The sequence below is a fragment of the Ctenopharyngodon idella genome, chromosome 1 (genome assembly GCF_019924925.1).
Source record: "Ctenopharyngodon idella isolate HZGC_01 chromosome 1, HZGC01, whole genome shotgun sequence".
Classification (NCBI taxonomy): Eukaryota; Metazoa; Chordata; class Actinopteri; order Cypriniformes; family Xenocyprididae; genus Ctenopharyngodon; species Ctenopharyngodon idella.
In genome coordinates this window covers 38,361,644-38,381,112 of record NC_067220.1, presented here as the reverse complement: position 1 = coordinate 38,381,112, position 19,469 = coordinate 38,361,644, and the positions used below count along the sequence as shown (strand labels likewise).

General features: G+C 37.8%; 1 protein-coding gene across 2 annotated transcripts in view; it reads left to right on the top strand.

Moving 5' to 3' along the window:
* Positions 1-19,469, top strand: part of evi5l (ecotropic viral integration site 5 like) — a 56,698-nt gene that overhangs the window by 19,688 nt on the left and 17,541 nt on the right. Inside the window, exons 3-16 of one of the 2 annotated variants that reach the window (XM_051906701.1) lie at positions 7,299-7,488; positions 7,619-7,843; positions 9,185-9,259; positions 9,361-9,486; positions 10,146-10,289; positions 10,736-10,825; positions 10,931-11,028; positions 11,143-11,203; positions 11,806-11,859; positions 12,357-12,389; positions 12,968-13,108; positions 16,602-16,718; positions 16,970-17,110; positions 18,119-18,283. In XM_051906701.1, the coding sequence (XP_051762661.1) occupies positions 7,299-7,488; positions 7,619-7,843; positions 9,185-9,259; positions 9,361-9,486; positions 10,146-10,289; positions 10,736-10,825; positions 10,931-11,028; positions 11,143-11,203; positions 11,806-11,859; positions 12,357-12,389; positions 12,968-13,108; positions 16,602-16,718; positions 16,970-17,110; positions 18,119-18,283 (1,660 nt within the window). The remainder of the gene's footprint in view (positions 1-7,298; positions 7,489-7,618; positions 7,844-9,184; positions 9,260-9,360; positions 9,487-10,145; positions 10,290-10,735; positions 10,826-10,930; positions 11,029-11,142; positions 11,204-11,805; positions 11,860-12,356; positions 12,390-12,967; positions 13,109-16,601; positions 16,719-16,969; positions 17,111-18,118; positions 18,284-19,469) is intronic. The other variant, XM_051906711.1, reaches the window with a different exon arrangement.

Genomic DNA, 19,469 nt, shown 5'->3' with positions numbered 1-19,469 from the left:
GGTGAAGAAATAAAACTTAATTTTTTACTTTTTCTCTCAACATTCTCACAAAACATTGTATGGCTTCAAAAGAATATGATACATGAGTCTTATGGACTTCTGTGATGCATCTATGGTACTTTTTTGTAATATTGGAGCTTGATGGACCCAGTTTTCCCCAGAGTATTCTTTAAAAAAAATCAGATTTTGTGTTCAGTGTAAGAAAGAAAGTTTTCATCCAAACCTGTATAGAAACAACATGAGGAGCACACAGAGCACAGAGGTAATTGCACAGAGCAAGTGTCTTCAATGTCAGGCGAGTCAAATTGCAACACACTATATGTGTGTGTGTACACATACTTGAAAGACATAACTCTGTAGGTACCAGAGCCTCCAGAAAGGTAACGCTGTGCATAGTCGAGATGGAAAGCTACATGTGTGGTTTAACATTTGACCTGTAAGTAGCATAGTGTGAAACTTGTAGGCTTCTCTTCCTGTAACAGCTGATATGTAAAAACCTTTCGCTATTAATCAGTTGTGGTAGTTGCCTAGCAAAGACAATAGCAACAGTTACCATGTTGAATATATAACTTTAATGGGCCATTTAAAGATGCAATATGTAAGATATTTTGCAGTAAAATATCCAAAAACCACTAGGCCATTGTTATATATTTTGTTTACTTGAGTACTTACAATATCCCAAATGTTTCCAACTATTTGTAAATCGTGAGAAAATTGCAATTTTAACCAAGGCTCCGGGACGTGTGAGGAGGCGCCTGTCAATTGCGTCATACCCGCGTTAATCCTTGGTTTCCGGTTTTATTTTGTAGAAACCATGGAAACACCAAAGACGCTTTAATATATTACACGTTTTAATAGACAAGGGAACAACTGTTTTGATATATTTATAGACAGAAAACTAATTGTTGTTATATAGCTCAACACGTTTAGTCCTATTGTTTAAATCTTTTTTTTTTTTTTTTTTTTGCGAGTACCATGCTTTACCATGCCTCAGAGAAAAGCACTATTTTGTCAAGTAGCTAACATAGCATAATCAGATGCAGCTTTATTTTTATTAACAGTGATACAGAATTTTCTCCATCATGCAATTCATTTTAAAATGTATTGTATGCCATTCATCAACACAAGCCATCCAGCATTTAATATATGATATTATAAAATCGATCTAGCTTACTGCAGTGTGTAACAGTGTCTCCGCCGAGCCACCGAGCAAACGCACAGAGTAACGTTATAACATAATTTTCAACACTCTCAAATGTATATAATATGATAAACAGAGCTGCATTACCTCATACTCATGACCGGAAAAGCGGATGCAGCACCGGCGACTGTGGCATAATAAAAGTTCCGCTGCTCGTGAGGCGTGTGTTGCGCAATCGCTCCAGCGGCCTCGTTCAGCTCCCACAACACTCGGTCCTGCTCTGCTTCATACTACAATAACGTTAATAATCACATCCATGAACATGATTTCTTCCCGAGTCCTATCCCTATTCTTTTGCACCGTCCGTTGAGGTGAAGACCATATGTCCCAAGATTCCGCGCTCAAACTTGCCGTCATCAAGCTACGCCTTTGTTTTGAATAGGCCTCTAGCGACCTCTAGCGGACAGAAATCCTACATACTGCACCTTTAAGAGGGCAGCAGCAGCAGCAGTCGTAGAAATTAGTAGAGACTTTAAGCAACAGCTGCTGATGGAACAGCGATAATGTTCTGGTGTTCTATGGCACATGTACAGCTTTAACTGCTACTTTGTGATGTTCTACTGTAACCATCTACTACAGGAGAATAGCTGATTTGCTGTAGTCATTAATATGTGACAGATTATGTTTTATGGTTATGTGGCCTTTTAATTGTATCTGTATATCATTTAAAAGGTTAGTTCACCCCAAAATGAAAATTCTGTCATTAATTACTCACCCTTATGTCATTCCAAACTCATCAAGCGTCATTCAGGTTGGGTTGGGCATCTGTTTATGTTTGCTGATAAAGGTTTATATGTGAGTAAATCCTAAATTAAATCTGTTCATCATAAAAAGCGATTGAGTCTCTTCAGAAAATTTGGACTAAACCACTCAATTCATATGGATTAGTATTGCAGTCTCTTTATAAACTTTTAGAAGCGTCAAAGATCAAGTTGCAAAGGCAGTCTGCGGAAGGCCAGACATCTATCAAATTTCATTAGAAATATATCTTCATTTGTGTTCCGAAGATGAACAAAAGTCTTACGGGTTTGAAATGACATAAGGGTGAGTAATTAATGACAGAATTTTCATTTTGGGGTGAATTAACCCTTTAATGCCAAAAGCAACCCTTCTCTTGCCTTTTTTTACTTTGTCAAATGATTAAATGTCCTGTTATGCTGTCCTCTTTATTGTTGCTTTAGTGTTTTTTGCGTTCTTTGGCTACAGCAGTGAACAGTTTACTTCTGGTCAAGTCAAGTCAAGTCAAGTCACCTTTATTTATATAGCGCTTTTTACAATGTAGATTGTGTCAAAGCAGCTTTACATTGATAACTGGTACATTATTTGGCTGCACAGCAGCTCTTAAAAGAATAGTGTCAATGCAGGCAGATCAAAGCACTGTTGAATATCAAATGTCAAGTCAAATGTCAAGTGTCCCCAACTAAGCAAGCCAAAGGCGACAGCGGCAAGGAACCCAAACTCCATCAGGTGACATCAGGTGGCATACAAGTGGCAAATAGGTGTTTAAATGGAGAAAAAAACCTTGGGAGAAACCAGGCTTAGTCGGGGTGCCAGTTCTCCTCTGGCCAACAGTGCTTTGTTACGATTCAGGTAGCTATCATAAGTCCGACAGGATCGCAGCATTCAAAGTATTTATTCCAGTTCCATCCAATTGAGGATCGTATTCATCACGGCGGTATGGACGGTTGTTGAGGAACTGTGTCGTGGCTGTCGTGTCGATGAGGCCCTCACAGTGGATGATCTAGTTGACTCAATCTCTGCTGATACTTCAGGGCTGCGTTGTGGTCGTGTCAAGGTGCAGGTCCTTGGTCTCACCTGGATACGGCCCGGATCCGGTTGACTACGGTGAACCTCGGGATAACCAGAAAGACTAATATTAGCGTAGATGCCATTCTTCTTCTGATGTAACGAGTACATCAGGCGTTATAGGAAGTGTTCCCGGTTCCGGCTGACCTAATTTATGCAGCCTAATAATCCTTTAACAGATTTGAAAATATAAATTGGTAATGTGTTATGTGTATGCCAGGTTAAAGAAATGCGTTTTTAGTCTAGATTTAAACTGACAGAGTGTGTCTGCTTCCCGAACAATGCTAGGAAGATTGTTCCAGAGTTTAGGTGCCAAATAGGAGAAGGATCTACCGCCTGCGGTTGATTTTGATATTTTAGGTATTATCAGCTGGCCTGAATTCTGAGATCGCAATAGACGTGAAGGACTATAATGAATTAGGAGCTCGCTCAGGTACTGGGGAGCTAAACCATTTAGTGCTTTGTAAGTAATTAGCAAGATTTTAAAATCTATACGATGTTTAACAGGAAGCCAATGCAGTGTTGACAGAACTGGGCTAATATGGTCATACTTCCTAGTTCTAGTAAGAACTCTAGCTGCTGCATTTTGTACGAGCTGTAGTTTATTTATCAAGCGAGCAGAACAACCACCCAGTAGAGCGTTACAGTAATCTAGCCTTGAGGTCATGAACGCATGAACTAACTGTTCTGCATTTTTCATTGAGAGCATATGTCGTAGTTTAGATATATTTTTAAGATGGAAGAATGCGGTTTTACAGATGCTAGTAACATGGCCTTCAAATGAAAGATTGGTATCAAAGAGCACACCCAGGTTCCTAAGAGACGACGAAGACTTAACAGAGCAGCCATCAAGTGTTAGACAGTATTCTAGGTTATTACGTCAAGAAGTTTTTGGTCCAAAAATTAGAATCTCTGTTTTTTCTGAATTTAGTAGTAGGAAATTACTGGTCATCCAATTTTTTATATCAGCTATGCATTCTGTTAATTTTGTGAATTGGTAAGTTTCGTCAGGGCGCGAAGAAATATAGAGCTGAGTATCATCAGCGTAACAGTGAAAACTAACGCCATGCTTTCTAATGATATCTCCCAAGGGTAGCATGTACAGAGTGAACAGCAACGGTCCTAGTACTGAGCCTTGCGGTACTCCATATTGAACTTGTGATCGATATGACATCTCTTCGTTTACTACTACAAACTGATAACGGTCAGATAAGTATGATTTGAACCATGACAATGCAATTCCACTAATGCCAACATAATTTTCGAGTCTATTTAAAAGAATATTGTGATGAATAGTGTCAAATGCAGCACTAAGATCCAGTAACACTAATAGAGAGATACAACCACGATCTGATGATAAGAGCAAATCATTAGTAACTCTAATGAGAGCAGTCTCAGTACTATGGTACGGTCTAAATCCTGACTGGAAATCCTCACAGATACTATTTCTTTCTAAAAAGGAACGTAGTTGTGATGATACTACCTTTTCTAGTATTTTTGACAGAAAAGTGAGATTTGAGATCGGCCTGTAATTGACTAATTCTCTAGGATCAAGTTGTGGTTTTTTAATAAGAGGTTTAATAATAGCCAGCTTAAAAGTTTTTGGTACGTGTCCTAGTGATAAAGATGAATTGACGATATTAAGAAGAGGATCTATAACCTCTGGAAGCATTTCTTTCAATAGCTTAGTCGGTATAGGGTCTAACATACATGTTGTTGATTTTGATGATTTAACAAGTTTTGACAATTCTTCCTCTCCTAAAGCAGTAAATGAATTGAATTTTTCCTCAGGGACACTACAATGCACTATCTGACGCGATACTGTAATAGACGGTTGCATGGTTATAATTTTTTCTCTAATATTATCAATCTTGCAAGTAAAGAAGTTCATAAAGTCATTACTGCTGTGCTCTTTGGAAACATCAGAAGTTGAAGCTTTATTTCTTGTTAATTTAGCCACTGTATCAAATAAATACCTAGGGTTGTGTTTATTTTCTTCTAAAAGTTTTGAAAAATAAGCAGATCTAGCAGATTTTAAGGCCTTTCTGTACTCAATCATTCTCTCTCTCCACGAAATGCGAAATACTTCTAGTTTTGTTTTCTTCCAGCTGTGCTCCATTTTTCTGGCTGCTAACTTTAGGGCCCGAGTGTGCTCATTGTACCATGGCATTGGATTAATTTCCTTAATCTTTTTTAAGCACAAAGGAGCAACTGAGTCTAATGTGCTGGAAAAGACAGAGGCAATAGTTTCTGTTACAACATCGAGGTCTTCTAAGCTTTCTGGTATGCTAAGGCGATGAAACTGATCAGGAAGATTATTTATAAAGTGATCTTTAGTGGTAGAAGTGATGGTTCTACCATATTTATGGCATGGAGGCAGTTTAGCCGCCTTGACTAAATGTAGTATACACGAGACTAGATAATGATCTGAGATGACGTCGCTCTGCTGCAGAATTTCAACAGCATCAATATCGATTCCATGTGACAATATTAGATCTAAAGTATGATTACGACAATGAGTGGGTCCTGACACATGTTGTCTAACACCAATAGAGTTTAGAATATCTGCAAATGCCAATCCTAATGCGTCTTTTTTATTATCTACATGGATATTAAAATCACAAACAACAAGGACTTTATCTGCAGCCAATACTAACTCCGACAGAAAATCAGCAAATTCTTTGATAAAGTCTGTATGGTGTCCTGGTGGCCTGTATACAGTAGCCAGCACAAATGTCAACCTACATAATGTTACGTAGAGTACCATCACTTCGAAGGAATTATATTTGAAAGACTTTTGACTAATACTGTAAATATTACTATAGATTACAGCAACACCTCCCCCTGGTGTCCGTTGCTGTTCCATCAGCAGACCGCCAGGATTCCTTGATTTCGTAAAGCATCGCTATTGTCTGGCTGAATTACTAGGGGCAACGGAGTCAACAGTCATGTATAAAGACGCATTTGTATTGTGTTTAGTGGTGTGTGTCAAGGCAACCATCACTTACTATTACTCATACCTGGAGTTGGAATTTGACCAAACTTTGTGTCCCTTTCATTTTATGCTATAGACATGTAATTTGACATACTTTAGAAGTGATCAGACTTTTTTACACAAATTCGCCACTTTGTCCAACAGAATGCTGTTTAGTTTGAAAGTGACTTCCGTGTGAGCGGTGTTTTTAATGCATCACTACAATGTTGACAGTGGACAAAAATTCTGCTAATGTGACCACACCTATACATTTGAAGGAGGGACTGAAGCCATATTTAGGGGCCGGGATCTCATATACACCTTTTCCACCGACGCAGTTCCAGTGCGGGTTTCAGGGCCGAAAAGATTGGTTCAACTCGCAACTGCTGCTCTCGAATGGAGTCGGGGGGGCGGAGAAGGGTTTTTGCTGTCCTTTGCGGTCTCATTAAGCAATGTAATAAAGTTGCACTACATTGCTCTTTATATCTAAATATGCGAAACTGTGCTCGCTAGACTAAAGAGACCCAGTGTGCAAGAGAGTTAGTGATCACTTAAGACTTACTGATATAAAATTATAATTAAACTTTATTTGGAGTATTTCTTTATTTCGCAATGCACATTTCTTAATATTATGCCTAAAAAGTGTTTTAATATCACTATTAATAAGGATTCCATGCCTAGAAGACTTGGTACTGTCATTAAAAATCATGGAAGCCATACAAAGTACTAGATGTAGTAGTTTTTGTTGTGGGGTGTACTCATTTTTGCATCACCCTAATTTGAGAAAAACTGAAAATTTTGTTCTCTAAGTTATATTATTAACCTTATTTTCATGTTATAAGTTAAAAAGATGTTATATAAAACTTAACCTTGTCAGCATTTTGGAAATTGTTTTTGTGTTCATTGAGATGTTGTTTAAAATGTTACTTTTCAAAGGGGGTGTACTCATTTACGCTGAGCACTGTAAAATGTAATTTATTAGTGTGATGCAAAGCTGAATTTTCAGAATCATTACTTCAGTCTTCAGTGTCACATGATACTTCAGAAATCATTCTAATTATGCTGATTTGGTGCTCAAGAAACATTTATTTTTGTAGAATTTTTGTAACAATGTAAAAGTCTGCATCTTTGATCAATTGAATGTGTCCTTGCTGATTAAAAGTTTTAATTTCTTTAAAAATATATATTACTGACCCCATACTTTTGAATGGTAGTGTAGATTCAACCCCCTTAACAGAATTTAAACCCAAATACTTTAAGCCCTAGGCTACACTACCATTTGTATACCTTAATCTCATTGTATTTAATTGCATTCAGGTTACTAGAAGCGGATTCCAAATCCATGCGCTCAATGAGTGGATCTCGGAGGAATAGTGGCTCCTCTCTGGTGTCGAGCTCATCTGCGTCCTCTAATCTGTCCCATCTGGAAGAAGACACTTGGATCCTGTGGGGACGCATTGTCAACGAGTGGGATGAATGGAGGCGAAAGAAGGACAAACTTCTGAAGGTGATTGATTGGTCCTTCTTTTATTCAGAACATGAATGACCCACATCATAGACGCTAGTTTCAAAACTAAAGAATCGGAAACTTGTAAATTCATCACTTTTTTTCTGCCTCAACCTCTCTCTCTCTGCAGGAGCTTATAAGGAAAGGCATTCCTCATCATTTCCGAGCAATCGTTTGGCAGTTGTTATGTAATGCCACTGACATGCCAGTGAAGAATCAGTACTCTGAACTCCTAAAGATGTCCTCGCCCTGTGAAAAACTCATACGCAGAGATATTGCCCGCACATATCCCGAACACGACTTCTTCAAAGGCCAGGACAGTTTGGGACAGGAAGTTCTGTTTAATGTTATGAAGGTGAGAAAGACGGAAGTGGGTGATGAGAGAAAGCGAGAGCAGATCAGATGAAGTGGAGACAAGGTAGAGCAAATGAAAACGCAAGAGGTGGTTTATTGAACAAATTTTAAAATGAACAAAAAGTAATTTTCACACTGATTACAAAAAAAAGAAAATTTAAAGCTGCAGTCCGTAACTGCAGTCCAAAATCAATTTTTGAGCAAGTACATAACCAGCCAATGTTCAAAACTATCTCATTACCTCAGCCCGATTCACAATGGTAAGCTTGTAATAATGTCTTCTAATTCGAGTGGTACTGGTGAGAAATTCGAGCATGTCGCCATTCGTCTTTGCGTCATTATGTCACGTCTGTTTACATAAAGAATGAGTCCCAGCTAGTAGGCTATGTGGCATGTCAGGATGCTGCAGGTGGCGGATCATTTATAGCCTTTTCTCACAGCAGCTGGAATAATTAAACTTATCATTTTGATGGCAGATTGTATGGTACGAAAAATTAACTTCAGAGTTTAGACTACAGAAATTGAAATCTACAGGTAACGCTAATACACTAAATACACATAGTCACGCAATGCTGATGTTGTTAACATTAACAATTTGAGAACTAATTATAACAATAATAATAATTTGCATGGTTTGATGTGAAATGAGCTAAGCGATCAGTAGGTTTAATCACCATTGGTAGCACAATTGATTGAAATGCTTTTTTTTCCCTCAGTTGGTCAGAACAACAGTGGCAGACATGTTACTTACTTGTTCAGACATTTTCCGGTGAAAATTCTTATTTTGGTTGTACTTCCAAGACGTAGAATCTGTGATTCCGAAGTACAGTATCCACACCAATGTTGTGACTGACAGCAAACATTAGATTCATTTGCGCTGAGGAGCCGTGCCGATACACAATCCATGTAAAGATGATAATTCTGCAAATAACTGCAATTGCAGCTTTCATACAGAGATGGCAACAAAGAGGCAAAACTTATGGACTGCAGTTTAAAGGATAGTTCACCCAAAAAGTTGTCATCAATTACTCACCTCATGTCATTCCAAACCTGCATGACTTTCTTCTGTAGATAAAAAAGAAACTAATCAGAATGTCGACGCTGTTCTTTTCAGTACAATAAAAATCAGTGGTGACCACAACAGGGAATATTAAGCTTAAAAAATTACAGAGCCACAAACAGATTTTGTATAGCTTCACATTCACTTTTGTTAAGATAAGATTTTCAGAAAGATTTTGCTGTATATGGAATGAAGAAAATCATAGGGTTTTTCTTTTTCTTTATTTTCTTTTTTTTTTTTGAACTATCACTTTACCCTGGGTGTATGTTTTTCATCTCACAGGCATATTCTCTGGTGGATCGTGAAGTTGGTTATTGTCAGGGCAGTGCCTTCATCGTAGGATTGCTACTTATGCAGGTTTTGCTTCTGTGTTTTGCTCATCATAATGAATTAAAATAATGTAAATAAATGTCTGTGGGCCAAACTTTGCATAAACCAAATTCACTGTGTGTTTGTAGATGCCGGAGGAGGAGGCTTTTTGTGTGTTTGTCAGACTAATGCAGGAGTACAGGCTTCGAGAATTGTTTAAACCCAGCATGGCTGAGCTGGGTCTGTGCATCTACCAGTTTGAACACTTGCTACAGGTAAGGAAGAATACTTTCCAGAATCCAGGCTAATATAGATATGCATATAATATCGTGGGAGCATTATAGGAAAAAGAGGTATCAGACTGCTTGTCTGATAATCTGATAATGTTTGGAATTTACTACAAAACGAACTGTTGTATAAGAGGGGTCACAGGACTTCTACAACAGGTACACTACTGTTCAAAACATTGGGGTTTAAATGTTTTTCAAAGAAGTCACTTATGCGTCATTTTAATATTGCTGATAGTATCAATGTTGAAACAGTTGTGCTGCTTATTCATATTTTTGTGGAAAGTGTGATACATTTTTCAGCTTTCCTTGGTAACTCCAAGAATATAAATATCTTGATTGTCACCAACATATGGGCCAATATATGATTGGCTTAAGAGGCTAATGTGATTTAAATCTTATTTATTGTTGCAATTTTTCCAATGAGGTGATTTCAAATCTCTCTTATTATAGTATACTGCATGCCAAGATGTCTGAAGTAATGCCATGTTTGTCCACAAGGCGGCAACAGATTTATTGTACATAAACAGAGTCATGACTAAGAATCAATTCAATTGTTTCTTCTCAGAAGTACATTTATCTAATGTCTTTCACCTGACTTGTTTTTTTCATTTGTATCTCTTCCATGTTTTCATCTCTGTGATCAGGAGCAGTTGCCAGAGCTGAACGTTCATTTCCGTTCTCAGAGTTTCCATACATCTATGTACGCCTCGTCCTGGTTCCTCACTCTCTTCCTCACCTTTCTGCCCCTGCCAATAGCTACACGTATCTTTGACATCTTTATGTATGAGGTATGGACACAAGACCCTTTGTGTGTGTCCATGCAAGTTACTGACTTGTCTGTGTGCTTTATGAACACAATGTTCCTGGAAGTTAGCAAAATCTGAAAAACTTACTTCTGGGGACCTTCTCAAAAGGAAAAATGGTTGTTGTAGGGTTGCATTGTGTCTTAATCAGACTAAACATGCACAAAAATGCTTTAGTATACTATCTAAAATGCAAAGTTTTGTTTGAGTGTTAAAGTCAATAATATGGCAAGAGTACAGTCAGTGAAAGACAAGCAATATCGTGTGCAGAATTTGTGTGTTTTCAAAAGTTTTCAGGCTTTTTTAAGGATTGAATGCATCTAAGGGGTTGTAAAAACTTAATAGAAACAATAAATGAATATATTAGAATGTGGATACTTGTTGTAGTTGTTCGTCTGTGATTATATGAATACTGTGTGATGTTTTTTCAGGGTTTGGAGATCATATTCCGAGTTGGAATAGCGATATTGCAGTACAACCAGACAGACCTCATACAGCTAGATATGGAGGGAATGTCACAGGTTAGGAGAAAATCATCTCTGTCATGAACATTGATATTATATACATGGAACAACACAAACAACAGCAGTATTTTAACTGATGTTTGTTTAATATTCTCACCACAGCACTTTCAGAAGGTGATTCCACATCAGTTTGATAGTTGCCCAGATAAACTTATCCTACGGGCCTATCAGGTCAAATACAATCCCAAGAGAATGAAAAAGTGAGTGATTGGTTTATCATTATATGATATAAAATAAATACATTTTATTATGATAATAAAGACAAAGATTTGGATTTTCTCTAGATTCTTCTCAACAATGCTTTTCATTCACAGATTAGAAAAGGAATACACCACCATTAAGAACAAAGAGATGGAAGAGCAGATTGAGATTAAGGTTTGTAAACCTGGATTTGGTGCAACTTTTTCAATAACATGTAGATTGCATTTGTATGCGCATGTTTTACCTAATGATATTTTATTTGAACTTCATTAAGAATTAAATTTAAATTATACAAAGAATGTATGACTTTACTTTTGTGAAATGCCCCATCTGGGTTTGAATTATAATAAATTATTCATAAAGAGTATCATTTACTTATAAATAAGTGCTCCACTGGGAGTTGTGTGTTTGAACATGAATGCGTGCACGTAGTGAATACGATGAAATAATTATAACATCAAACTGTGTAATTAAGTTAACATTGTTATGCATATTTAATTAATAGCATGTGTGTGAACATGAATGCTTGCACATAGTGAATATGATGAAATAATTATAACATCAAACTGTATAATTAAGTTAACATTGTTATGCATATTTAATTAATAGCATGTTTTAACTTCAGTGTTGTTATTAACTAAAAATCAATGTTTTCTGTGAAATAAAATATTAGGTAAAAATTGTAATTTTATTTTTATTCAATTTTATTCTCTGTTTAATCATTTGCATTTGAAAAAAAAAAAAAAAAAATTTAAATTTCCCTTTCATTTTAACAGAGACTACGTACAGAAAATAGGCTACTGAAGCAGAGGATTGAGACACTGGAGAAAGTGAGATGGTTTCTGTCTTCTAACTGATATGCATGAACCTAAAACAGGCCTGTTTAGTTTGTGTTTGAGTAAACCATGTAGATATCTTTATTATGTGAATAATGTAAACTTTTAGAGCATGTCGGTCTTTACTGAGGCTCAGCTGTATTGCCTCCTACTTGATGGTACATTTTTGAAGTCTTATCTGTCTTATTTTTCTCTGCTTTCCTCTGTTGAAATTACTTCCCCACAATTTTCACCACAAACAAACTCATTCTGTTATACTCACTTTTTTATACTTTTTATACTTTTACAAACTTTCTCTACTTGTTTTTTTCTACTTAACTTTTAAAAACGTTCCCTTTTCTTCTCTTCATGTGTGTCTGTAATACTCACTTTTATCTTATCCACTGTTTCTTTCCTTTTCCCTGTTCTTTCTGTCCCTATTTTCAACCTTTTCTTTCCTCCCTCTGTATGCTTTCTTTCCTTTTTCCTTTTCTTCTCTTGTGGTGTTGTAGGAGAGTGCTGCATTAGCAGACAGGTTGATTCAGGTACAGTACTGTCAAGCCAGCTGCTCACTAATCTCTCCTTCCTTTCCTCTTCTCATTGCTCAATCACATGCTTCTTCTCTTCAACCTTCCACAATTCCTCCTATAATCCACTCTTTCCTGCCTCTGCACTGCCTCCTCCACACTAATCTGAGAATGGGCCTGCTGCATGAGAAATGGTTATTTGTTTTTCTGTGTTTCCCATCACTGCCTTGACAGCACATTTGTCTGTATGGCTGGAATAATGTCCCAGAGGTGCTCCAAGTGAAGGTTAACCCTGACACTCTATACCGGCAGTGTAGCCTTGCATGTGGGATGTGGAAGCATAGGTGTGCATCAGGGTTCCGTATTAGGTCCGGTGGCATTTTTCATATTTTATCATGTAATTCATCCAATCCTAAAATTCAATGGGATTCTTTTGATACTTGAATTGATCAGATTTCTTTGGTTTTATGACACTGAGGTATCATTGCATGTAGCCCCTCTCATTACCTTGACTGGAATGCCATACTTATCTCCCCTTAACCTCAAGTAAAGTGACATCTCCCAAGAAGAGATTTACTCCATTTCTTTTATCTCAGGGTCAGGTGACACGAGCCCAGGAGGCAGAGGAGAACTATGTTATTAAGCGTGAACTGGCTGTGGTTCGGCAGCAGTGTTATACAGCCAGTGAGAGTCTGGAAAAGGCTCAGGACACCATACGTGAACTTCAGCAACACAAGGTAACAGCAATGCCTAGCTACAAGTTGAGTTGCCGTTCTGAGCGTATTTTTGCTGCACTCAGCTGACCTCAGCAAGAAATATTGATAAAATGCTACAAAACCCTTTTTTTGATAGTCTTTTTAGATATAGGCTTTTATGAAGCTGCATAAAATGACTGGAGTGAAATGCTCAGCGTCACAGCTCTGAAATGCTATCAGTGTGAAAGCACTGCAACGCAGGCTTGTCATTTCAGTTATGCTTTCTCACTGCTTGTACGTGCAGTGTGAAACAGACTTAACAATCACATCCATTGACCGAAAACAACAAAAAGTTTTATTACTAGCTGAAAATCAGTTTAGCTTCAGCCTTTTGAAGGTACCTACTATTAAATTAGCATTAAATTGGAAAGTGATACAGCGTTTCCTTTTTATGAGGAAAGATTCTCGCTTTTATACAGTGGCAGTGTGAGTTCATGTTGTTTTTATGTAAATCTGAACAAAGTCACATGGCATGTGAACAGGTTTTTAATATTTCTAAACCATCATTATGTTTGCTGCACACATATCTGCAGGCTATTCTTAGTCAAAAGATCTGCTTTCACACAGCAGAATTACCCTGAACTGGGTCACTGATAGGTCAGAGATTATTTTCTGGTAAGATTTATGAAAATGACTTAGTACTAAGTTGACTCTTTGAACCCAGAAGAATGGATACTAAAGCATCGCTATCTAACAGACGGGGTATTTTGGAATTTTCGTTTTTTGTTTAAGTGTGAGTAAAAGGCATGTGTGAGAAGATGTCAGGGTGTGGTGTGTGTCATGTTGAGTGTGAGCCCGACATGTTTCACACTCAGAGCAACACTCCCTGATCATATGTATTTTCCTGTGTTACACTCAGAATTGACCACCATTCCATAGTGGTGCTGATGTCAACAGAACTAGTGTACCATGTGCAGCTAACAACTTGTTAACTGTTTAGTTTTTTTGTGATGACCATTGTGTTTCTCATAGCATCATTTATGAAATGAGGCAGTCTCTGGCTATCTAGAACTCATAAAAACAATGAATATTCATATTTATCACCACAAAGGAGTTCTGGAGGAAAAAATGTTTATGATTACCTTCTGATAGTAAATTTTTTACTGTTTAAACCAACACACGTTTATATGTCTCTTAAATCAGCACGATTGTGGTTATTGTTCTTACAATTCAGTGTAAACCATGTAATGTTGCAGTCGTCAAAGGTTTACTGTTGACAAAAATTGAGAAGTTGCCCAGTCGTTTTATTTACTCACTAAACAATTTTTTTTCATATTTGGCAAAAATCTGCATGTGCTAACACCCAAAATTCTCACATATCACTTATTTTAGACCATTTATTGAATTGTTTTAAAGAAATATCAATTTCATGATACCTATAATAAAAAAAAAAAAAACACTCACTAGTTTAGATCTGACAGGGATTTAGTATGTTTAAGGGTGAGTTTTTTCTGTTACATATTCGACCTAAATCTGATGATTCTGGTTTCATTACCTGGAGCAAAGGGGCTCGCTGTGGTTGACATGAAATGTTATTTGTGGTCTTCTTCACATCCTCTTTTAAAACACACACACACATATTTATATATATATATATATATATAAATATATATGTATGTGTGTGTGTGTGTATATATATATATATATATATATATATATATATATATATAATTTCATTTTAGCGTTCAATGAAATGTCGTTAGTGGAGTCTGGATCTTTGGCAGTGCTTGTTTTCTCTTGTGAAAGGTTCATATCCACTGCGATTTGCTGTTTGGAAAGGAAAGCATTTGGTTTTTAGCTAAGAGTCCAGTCCTTCTGCTAGCACTTTTCACGTAAACAGAGGTAGTATGATCGAGAGTCTATGTGATTGACACATCTGAGTAATACGGGTATGATGAAGTGACTGGAAGCCTGGAGGAAGGTAAGAAAAACAGAAGTAAAAGTCCGTGGGAACTAGTGTTCACACAAGTCTCCAGGGCAGGCCACAGCCCCCTCTGGTAGGCCACAGTATATGCACACAGTACACAGCAGAAGCACACTCACATCAACACTGCTGCTTCAGTGATAGATAATGCTAAAATTATCTAAAAATTTCCAGAAGCACATCTGTTTCTCTGAGCAGACACTTACAGAATGACTGTTTGTTTTTCATACGTAATCTTAAATTTCTTTGGAAATGCAACAGAGGCTATAATTGTTATTTTATGACATAAGGGTCTAGAGGCCATATGTTACAGTAATTTTACAATGTTTTTAGGCACTAACACTTAGCTTTGATTGTCTTATCACTTTAATAGAATGGTAACAACAGTGATATTACTAATATATATATAACCAGTGTTTTATTATTGTAACAATTAGAATATAAATTCTTCCACTAAGCAATATAGTTCATTTGTATGACTATAGGCTGTTCATGGTTACAAAGCAACATAGAATTTGCTTCAATAAAAATTTGATCCATAAATCAAACCAACAATCTGTGAAAAAAAAATCTGTGAACATTAAAAAAAAGACTTTATACTTAAAGGGATAGTTCAACTAAAAATGAAAATTCTTTCATCATTTACTCACCCTCATGTTGTTCCAAACCCATAAGACTTTGTTCATCTTCAGAAAACAAATGAAGATCTTTTTAATGAAATTTGAGTGATTTCTGTCCTTCTGTTGGAACGACATGAGTTTATAATGACATGAGGGTGAGTAATTAATGACAGAATTTTCTTTTTGGGGTGATATCCTTATAATAATGAATATTGACTGAATACCGGGCTTGAATTTTACTCATTCCCTCCGATCTTGTGCTCACACCCAAAGTGCGTGCACATAAAGCTGCCTCTCAGTACATACACAAAATAATGTCAAAATGCTGGTCTTGTCACGTAAACACAGTAAGTTATGTTTTAAGTGAACGTAAAGAGTTGAGAAAGAAAACGCATGTGTAACAGTATAATGAATCCGTGTTTCAGATCTTAAACTGACAGCAGCCTAATAAACCTGCTGCTAAACTATGGCTGATAATATTAAAAATATCTATATGGCAGTATTTCCACATGATATCGATGTCAAAATTGTGGCCAGGAAAATGTTGAGTGACTAGTAACTTTAGAAAACCACTAGCCACAGTGGCTGTTGAGCAAAAAGTTTGTCAAGCCCTGTATACAAATAAATAAGTAGTTTGAGATTGCCGTGATTACATCATTTGCAAAACTACATGGGAGCGGGAGGACACTGCTGATGTTAACAGTTACTTTTGATTGACAGATCCGAGGAATAACCGTTTTTGTTTTCCCTACAGTTCTGGAAGTAAAAATCTGTATTCCATACAGACATCCCCTTTTTGTACAGTTAAGCTTAATTTTGTTGTGTTCAAAATCCTTATATCTGATTCAGATATACCCTGATGTAATGGCAGCCATTATAACCTAATCTGCACTCACCAATGTTTCAATCCATTTTGTCTTTCTGTCTGTAGTATACAGAAGAGTTTGTGAGTGGGCTGCAGACTCAGTTGGAACAGTCTCGTCTACAGGAGGCAGAGCTACTTGGTGCTCTGAAAGAAATGCAGGACAAAGTGCTCGATCTGGAGAAGGTGTGTGTGCATGTGTGTCTTTGACTTTTTTGTCAAAATTGTCAAGTATGAAATGAAAAGATGCTTTTGCACCAGTGGTAATGATTAGATCACCAGTGGCGATGATATGGCTGATATGGCTTGTGCACGCACAAATGATAAGTGAAAAGTTATTTTGAATTGTATGAAAAAAATTGTATTCTATCACCACTTTTTAGTACTAACTGGTACGGAAGTATAGTACTTAAGGGAATATTGTCTGTGTATTGCAGAGGAACAGCTCTCTGCCTGATGAAATTAATGTAGCTCAGCTGCAGGAGGAGCTAAAGCTGGTGAAACTGAGAGAGCAGGAGACTCTACGTTCCTTCAGAGAGATGCAAGAGGCTGTTACTGATCTCAACCATTGCTGGCAGGTGCAGAATCTCTATACAACTCTACTGAACTCTACAGCCTACACAACTTTACGTAAGCAATAAGGTATGAGAGGCTGTGCTGTATCGTGAATAAGTCACGGCTGAAGGGCGTTGTTAGGCACGACGCGAAGCAGACTGCCTGCAACCCCTTCAGCTGTGACTTATTCACGATACAGCACTGGCCTTGAGTACCTTATTGCTTTTATAAAATGGTTACCACACAATACAAATATTAAAGCCAAAAAATATGTATCAATGCAACTTTAATTTAGTAAAATCACTAAAAGCCTTCCTTCCGCCGGAAAAAATAGTCCCTGACTGTGAACAACAACAGAAGTTACATTATAACGCCATTAGATGGCGGCAAAGATTGTCTTTATGAGTGTGTCAGTCAGTAGCAAAGACAACTGACAAATGCTTTGACTAGCGCTGCCAGTCACGGGAAAACCCCTTAACTGTTATTGCAGCGGACATTTAAACAGATTTTTTATTATGAACTTAGGACTGACCTGAAGGAAAATGCTAAATCTGAATGCAGGTAACAAACTCGCTCAATCGATTTCTTTCTCACAATACTCTTCTACATAATACAGTAAGCTTCAATGAACAATATAAATTGAGAAGAGTTTACGTTGCTAAGAGTGGTTGCTAAGGCTGTTGGGTGAAGCGGTCATAGCCGTGTTTTATCTGAATAAAACACAGCTATTGACCAATCAGAGTCAAGGACAGGAACTAACCATTTTATAATGATCTTTACACAGTTAGTTGAAACTCTGTCCAAATCCTCTGAACTCTTCCAAATTCCGATTTGTTTTTTTTACTGCATTGTCTTTTTCATTTGTCGATTGTTTTGACTTTCGTAAAAAAAGTATGAATTTCTGTAAGGCAGGAATGAACTCATAAAATTCTTTCCCAGTCTCCCCCATTTCATTACTTTATTGGTCCCTCTACAGGTCCTCAAATCTAAGTCTTTGCAAATGCAAATCTAATTATTTTTTTTTATGACAGAATCATACGTCTCGTGGAGGAGGAGGAGGCCATTGGAAAGAGTCTCCTAAGAAGATTGCGTTGAATGAGCTGCAGGATAAATTGATGAGTTTGAGACTGCGAGAGGCTCAGGGTCAGGCTGAACTCAAAGAGGTCAAACTTAAAAACCTGCAGCTGGAGAGCCAGGTTAGAACTACACTGCCCATATCAGTGTTTTTAGTGTCATTGATGTTTTTTTAATTATTTATTCATTTTTACATTTAGATTATGTTTGCCATCCTCTAATGCTCACTTAAAGTTTTAAAAACGTCTCAGGTTATGTATGTAACCATGGTTCCCTGAGAACAGGGAACGAGACACTGCGTTTGAACGCAAATGGGGAACGTCATCACGTGAACCGGTGTCTGAAAACAATTATCAAATCTCACCAATCCTATTGGCCGGCGACAGCCTCTGACGTCATAAAAGACGCGACCCGGAAGTATAAAAGGAGCGCCTAGAGAAGCAGTCAGTACCTTATCGTCTGAAGGGACTGTTCAGCAGGCAGCCCCGATGCATGCAGGTAACATACATAACCTGAGATGTTCCTTTTCGAAAGGGAACTCTACACTGCGTTTGAACGCAAATGGGGAACGATATACCCACGCCGCCATGCTTGAGGGGAGTGCATGCCAAAGATGGCTAGACAAATGACAGAACTAGCAGTTTCAACTGAAATGCCAGAACCACTCCCCCTACGGGTCATACATAGGCTGTCAGTGACAGCACTCCCTATGGCCAACAGCCCAAGCTATAAGCCTCAAAGAGGCCTTCCACAGAAGGCCTACCAAGGCCGCTCAAAGGCTTCTAGGACCAAACTTCTTTTCACAGAAAAGAGGGCACCTCTAAGGGAATGTGGCCAGGGGGCCACAGAACGTAGAGACGGGCATCCTGAAGCGCAGGACTCAGCTTAGCACTTTTTACCCTCACCAATGAGGGGAGTAAACTCTGCTCAATCCTAGGATCTACTCAGCGCCTGATTATTTGCACTGAGGAGGCTGTGCATTCTAAAGAGACCCCAAACAAGGGGAGTACAACCAGCCTAGGGGCTGATCACAAATAGGGAGGCCTCAGAGAGGCCTTCAACCACTGACCAGACTTAGGGAGCTAAGTACTATGCAGAACAACACTCAAACGAGGGGAGTACTGGGCTCAACCTAACAGATAAACCGTACTCTAGGCACAAAATCATGGAGGCCCAAGAAGGGGCCTGCAACATGATGTAATTCTACATGTGTAGAAGTAAATCACAGCAGCCTTGCAAAAGGCCAAACATGTGAAACTACATGCTTAATCTGCTCAAAGACACCCAGATGTGGGGGGGATAGCTTAA